At 48.6% G+C, this 6,433-nt stretch overlaps 1 protein-coding gene across 1 annotated transcript in view; it reads right to left on the bottom strand.

The window, feature by feature from the left end:
* Window positions 1-1,370: 1,370 nt before the first annotated feature.
* Window positions 1,371-6,433, bottom strand: part of RRP12 (ribosomal RNA processing 12 homolog) — a 43,173-nt gene continuing 38,110 nt past the window's right edge. The window contains exons 31-34 of the mRNA XM_003787298.3: window positions 5,718-5,790; window positions 4,186-4,253; window positions 3,789-3,871; window positions 1,371-1,877 (exon numbers count right to left, since the gene is read on the bottom strand). Of these exons, the coding sequence (XP_003787346.1) occupies window positions 1,775-1,877; window positions 3,789-3,871; window positions 4,186-4,253; window positions 5,718-5,790 (327 nt within the window). The 3' untranslated portion in view covers window positions 1,371-1,774. The remainder of the gene's footprint in view (window positions 1,878-3,788; window positions 3,872-4,185; window positions 4,254-5,717; window positions 5,791-6,433) is intronic.

Below are 6,433 nucleotides of genomic sequence, written 5' to 3'. Positions count from 1 at the left end.
ATTGTTGTTTGGCGGGCCCGGGCTGGGGATTCGAACCCGCCACCTTAGGTGTATGTGGCTGGCACCTTAGCCGCTTGAGCCACAGGCGCTGAGCCTGAAGTCTGTTTCTAAAAGAATATGGTATCTGGCAGATCACTAACACCAAACTTTCTAGGTCACCTGCTCCTCTCATGTTTAAAAGAAAACAAAGCTCCTTGGAAAACATGCTATAATAAGCAGGTCAGCTTTGAACTTTTAAAACACCAACACTGAGCAATTGGCTCATACTCATATCTCAAGCTCCCCAGCGCATATGGTCACACTTCCTGAGAAAGGAAATAGGAAAGGCCTGTGACTAGCTTAATTTGGCCTACTGTGTCCAAAAGTGTCAAACTGGGGTCGTTAGATCCTCTTGGTGAATCTCTAATAGCCACTTCTTTTGACTACATTTCTTCCTTGCTCTCTATTTCCAAATTTCTGTGAATTAAGAATGTAAACAGTGCCACCTCTGGGCCAAGTATGGTTCCTCCTGGCTCCTTAGCCCAAAATCATCAGGGAAAAATGGCCTAATTTGGGGAGCAGCGAATCCAGTAAAGATTTGGGTCCCCTCAGAGAATGAGTAGAATAGTATTTTGGGACAGGTACTAGGAGGTGTACAGGGCCTCCTGGGAGCATTATCAGAACCTAGGGCATTAAACTGGAATGGAAACTGCTGAGGAATGTGTGTGTTCCTATCTCACATGGGGAGATTCTGAGTTGAGAAAAACATCAAGTGCTGGAGGACAGAGCATATTCGTGTTGGGGTGTGGGAACAGCCCCGGGATTCTTGCTTCTGGCTGCCTGCTGGGAAAGCACACCCAAGAGGGATCCTGGGCTGACGGGACAAGTGACTTCAGGAGCAGGGAGAAATGTGCACCATTCTCTTCTCCGTCTCAAATGACAAGGCTAGCCCAATGGGAAGCATACTGTCCCACAATTAAATAACCTTGTCTGGGAAAAAGAGAATGTGAGGAAACAAGATGGATGAATCAGGTTGTGCCAGACACAGGCAGGGGCTCAGCACACACTTCATTGAATCAATGGACAAAGCTCCTGGAGACTTGTGTCCGGGACAGCCGATGCTGCAGCTCTAGCTAGGTGCCTCCTCTTTCCATTCTGCATTCCTAGGGCTCAACCACAGCTCAGAGACCAGCCCCAGGGTTTTCACTGCCCCTCATAGCCCCCCAAACATTGCCTTCTCACTGGGAGTATAGTGTGAGGTGAGGGAGCTCTCCTGACACAGGTGGGTACCTGGGCAGTTCTATGTTGGCAGTTCTATGTTGAAGGGGTCAAGCCATTCGTGCCAACAATTAGAGATGGCAAGCTATGAAACAAGGTGTTTCTACAAATAATGCATGGTGACACACATTTATTTTACATCTGGTCACAGTAAACCTCATATATCTAGACCACTGCCAGGTCAAGAGTGCCACACAGCTGCATGCAGCTGAAGGAAATTGAAGACCATCACTCTGTTGCTCATGGCCACTCCGGGTAGAAAACAAAGCCACCTTGCTGAGTCTACTCAGAGGCAGTAAGACCACATTCCTGTTTCCAGGTACCAGGGATGTCTCTAAAAGGTGATTCCCATTTAGAGCTTCCAAAATTCAAGGCATCTCTCTGGAAGCCAAGCCTTGGTTCCAGCAAGTCATCCAGAGTGCAGGCTCTGACAGTCTCAAGTGCCTGGAGTTAGTTTCAAGGAAGCTTGGGGGCTGAAAAGGGACTGGACTGCAGAGCAGCCAGGGAGCCCTGGGCCTCAGAGCCGACGATCCTTTCTGCGGAATTTGTGTCCCACCTGGGAACCTCGCTGGGCACCTTTCACCAGGCCTTTGAACTGTCCCTGCAGCTTCACCTTCTTCCTGCAGGGACAGAAGGGTTGAATGTGAACGAGAATAGGTGGCCCCCCTCCTCCTAATGTCAAATGATAGTCCTTCCTAGCACCAGACGGATGGGGATAAGGATGCTGCCAGTGGTGGGCAGCACACAAACTGGACAGGCCAGGTGCAGCTCCAGCTTCCACACCACCCACGTCCTGACTGGATCATTCCACTCTGGCACGGTCCCCCAGAAATAGGCCTCTCTTCCCTTCTTCCTCTAATGTATGTACAGAGAAGGTCAAAGCTCACTCTATCAACCCATCTTTCCATTTAAAAGTAAATTTTATTCAGCAGCAGATGCTTTTTTGTCAATGAAATTTAAAAATTTAGAGTGTTTTTTTTTTCTTTTTTTTAATTGTTGGGGATTCATTGACAGTGCAAGAAACCAGGTTACACTGATTGCATTTGTTAGGTAAAGTCCCTCTTACAATTGTGTCTTGCCCGAAATTTAGTGTATTTCTAATGCAGTCCTACACATGGTATCTCATATGGTCCTCAAGTCCTCCTAAGAGCCCCCCACCTTTTCTTGAGACAGAGTCTTGCTCTGTTGCCCAGGCTACAGTGCAGTGGCACAATTAAAGCTCACTGCAACCTCCAACTCCTGAGCTCAAGTGATCCTCCCACCTCAGCCTCTGAAAGTGCTAAGATTATAGGTACAAACCACTGACCCCAGCCAAGAGCCTTATTTAATGGTGAAAGTTGGAAACAACTCTAATTTCTCCACCTGGCACCAACAAGGGGATTAGAAAAGCAAATTATAAAAATTAAAAATGATGACTATGGGGTGGCACCTGTGGCTCAGTGAGTAGGGTGCTGGCCCCATATACTGAGGGTGGTGGGTTCGAACCCAGCCCCGGCCAAACTGCAACAAAAAAATAGCTGGGCGTTGTGGCCGGTGCCTATAGTCCCAGCTACTCGGGAGGCTGAGGCAAGAGAATCACCTAAGGCCAAGAAGTGGAAGTTGCTGTGAACTGTGACACCATGGCATTCTACTGAGGGTGACAGAATGAGACTCTGTCTCAAAAAAAAAAAAAATGATGACTATGTAGAGTATGTAATACTAGAAAATTTCTACATGACATAACGCCATGTTTAAAAAAGCAGTTCACGTTCATAACAGGGGTAGGCACAGTCTACTATATGTAGGTGTATGTTAGCAGATAAAAATAAAACTGGGAGGTGGGTGCAGTGGCTTGCGCCTGTAATCCTAGCACTCTGGGAGGCCAAGGCGGATGGATCACTTGAGCCTAGGAGTATGGTACCAGCTCTGAGCAAGAGTGAGACTCTGTCTCCACTAAAAACAGAAAAATTAGCTGGGCATGGTGGCACATGCCTATAATCCCAGCTATTTGGGAGGCTGAGGCAAGACGATTGCTTGAGCCCAAGAGTTTGAGGTTGCTATGAGCTACAAAGACACTACTGCACTCTACTCAGAGTGACAGAGTGAGACTCTGTCTCTAAATAAATATATAAATAAATAAAGCCAGGAACAGGGGCTCACACCTGTAATCCCAGCACTCTGGGAGGCAGAGGCAGGAGAATCACTTGAGCCCAGGAGTTCAAGACCAGCCTGGGTAACATAGTGAGACCCCCATCTCTAAAAAAAATAGAAAATCAGCTGGGCATGTAGTCGATGCCTGTAGTCTCAGCTACTCTGGAAGCTGAGTCAATAGGGTCACTTGAACCCAGAAATCTGAGGTTGCAGTGAGCTATGATGCTACTACACTTTAGCCTGGGCAATAGAGAGAGACCTTGTCTAAATAAACAAACAAACAAATATAAAAGTAAAAATCTGGGAGAGTTTAATGAGAATAAGGCCTTCCTTTCTTTGGAGTACTAGGCTCCCTACCTTGCTCCCACCATGCCCACCCCCATCCCAGCATGACGGCATACCTGCGATTGAGCTTGGTTCTAGTGAGGGGGATGTAGGCATAGGGATCCATCCGACCTTTCTTCTTCACGTCACCCTTTGCTTTCTGCTCATCCAGAGAAACAGAGTCAACTAGGAGTGAGGGTCCCCTTTCTACCTTTGCCCCTGACCGGACAGGCCCTAATCCTCCCTTGCCTTCAAATCTCTGCCTTATGAAGTGCCAAAGAGCACTTGTAGCCGGACATGTCCATTCAATAAGGTCCCCTACTGCAGACAGCAAGAAGACCTTGGTGTGTCCCTTCTTTCCGGGCCTCCATCTGGTTCCAGGACCGTGATGGCACATCTGCTCTGCTCCTCTTTGACCCTCCCTAACACTCGTCCATTGCCAGGAGACCCCATCCCCCTACATGCAGCTCTTACCTTGGCCTTGTATTCTGCACCAGGTATAGTCTTTTTGGCCACAGGGCGATGGATGCCAGTGCCTCCAGCTGAAGGAAAAGTGCGACCATGGGACAGGCAGAGCCAGGGTAGCCTGCTCTTAGAGGAAGGCCAATGGGTACCTTCTCTCAGAGAGCTGCCTGACAGCAGATGAGTAAAGGCCAAGCACTTGGCTCTGTCTCCACTCTGTCCTTGCCTAGCAAGATAATGACCTTCTTCAAGAAAGGACTATTCGGTAGTATGACAGACATGGGCTCCTTGGACTGAACTAGAATCCTAGCAGAGGCCTCTGGGAATACACATTCTCCACTAACATGAAGTAACCCATGTTCTCCAAAGTTAAATTTGCTCTGTTTGTTCTCGGAGAAAGTACGTGGGCTTTAAAGTTAAACAGAATTCAGATAGACAGCCAGGTTTAACTACCAGCTCTGCCACTTAGAGCTCTAACTTTAGACAAACTTCTTAACCTCATCTATAAAATAAAGGCATTTTAGGTTTCTTTTACCCTATCTTATTTGGGCTTCTTGCCAACATTATGACAAAGAAGGGCAGCTATTTATCTCACTGTACAGACATGAAAATTCTGGCTTAGACGGACCAGGACCCTTGCCCAAGATCAGCTGTCATCTCCAACCCAACATGCTCATGGACAGAATCCTATAATGCCAACTCAGGAGGATTCACTGAGATAACCAACATGAGCCCACTTTTTTTTTTTTTTTAACAGATGAGAACTGAAGTTCAGAGAGGCAGTATAACCAGGCCAAGGTCACAGAGCTAAGAAACAGCTGGGTAAGCAGTCCTGACCCAGCCTCCTGGTTTTATGCCATACCATCTCAGTGCAGAGCAGGTAAGCTGGGCCCTCCTGGCTCATAAGGCCACAGGAGGAGGAACCATAAGGTTCTCTAATGGGCTTAGGGTGCTCTGGGCTCTGAGGACACACTCACTACTCAGAGATTTCCATAGGAGCCTCAGCTTCCAGATGCAAAGCAAGGGTCCTGCTGGGCTGCCCTGGCAGGAAGTAAGCAGAGATGAAGCCACTTCCCTAGCAGCTGCTATAGGGAGGGCAACAACTTATGGGCCTTGAGATAAATGTAGAGGGGAACTCTGACCAGGCCCAACACTAACTCTCCCATCTCCCATCCTTAACACCAGCCAGGTGGCTTCTTCAAACCCAGCCTGACTCAGGGCTGGAGCTCTCAGGGTGGATAAGAGAGGCAAACAGCTCTCAGGAGAAGGGGTGGGCTGCAAGTCTCACTGAAGGCCTGGGTTGTGGGGAGGACCTAGGGCTCAGGAGTGCCGCACACACATCTAACCCAGGCTCTCCTTCACCCCTAGGCCTCTTTGGCCTCCACATCAGTCTTAGGTGTCACATCAGCAGATCTTTGTTGGTGCCAACTGCATGTAACCAGGCTGTCCACCCTCCTAGCTCTGCTGCCCTTCCTGCAAACTCCCCTGCCTAATGCAGATGACAGGGATCAATAAGTCCCATGAGGGAAGGGTGGAAGCCTTACCTTGGTACTGAGGAGGCATCTCCAGCTCCTCCTCATCAGCCTCTTTCTGACGCTTAAGTCTCTGGTGCTTTTTCTATAAAGAGATAACAAGCAAGAAGTCAGTGAACAAGTGGATGTGACCATCCTGATTACTGTTAACAGTAATGGCTATGTAATCTGTATTGAGTGTGGAAGGTCTCTGCTAAACATTCAACCTCCCTGTTACAAAGGCCTAAAGAAGGCCAAGTAATTTGCAAGACGGTGCAGCTAAGCAGGGCAGGAGCAGGGCTCTTACTCACTTCCTGAACTACCTGACTTCCGGGTTCATCCTGGCCGCTCCTGCTCTCCCTCCGCACTGAGTTCTAGCCCAGGCTGCGGTGCCCATTGGGCTGCCCTGATGTCAGCTTAACGCCGCCTTCCTAACAGGAAAATGAGGACCATGGCCTCTTCGGAGAATGGCTTTATTAGTTCTTTACCTCATACAAACTCTACCCCACTCTCCCCATTGGTCCCTGCTCAATGATCGCCCACTAAGTGCTAGGCATTAGAATCCAGTTCCTATACTCCAGGAGCTCTCAAGCAGTCACCACTATTCCTCAACAATGCCACCATCTCAGCAGTTATGAGCTTGGGCAATGAGACATGCCAACTTGACTAATTATATTCAGCAGGAAATGCCTACACACCTACAGCATGCCGGACACTGTGTTAGGTGGGACAAGGAAGACGGGGGGGGG

Source organism: Otolemur garnettii, unplaced genomic scaffold (assembly GCF_000181295.1).
Source record: "Otolemur garnettii isolate 467f Iridium unplaced genomic scaffold, OtoGar3 scaffold00021, whole genome shotgun sequence".
Lineage (NCBI taxonomy): Eukaryota > Metazoa > Chordata > Mammalia > Primates > Galagidae > Otolemur > Otolemur garnettii.
This window is presented reverse-complemented; position numbering and strand designations above follow the sequence as displayed.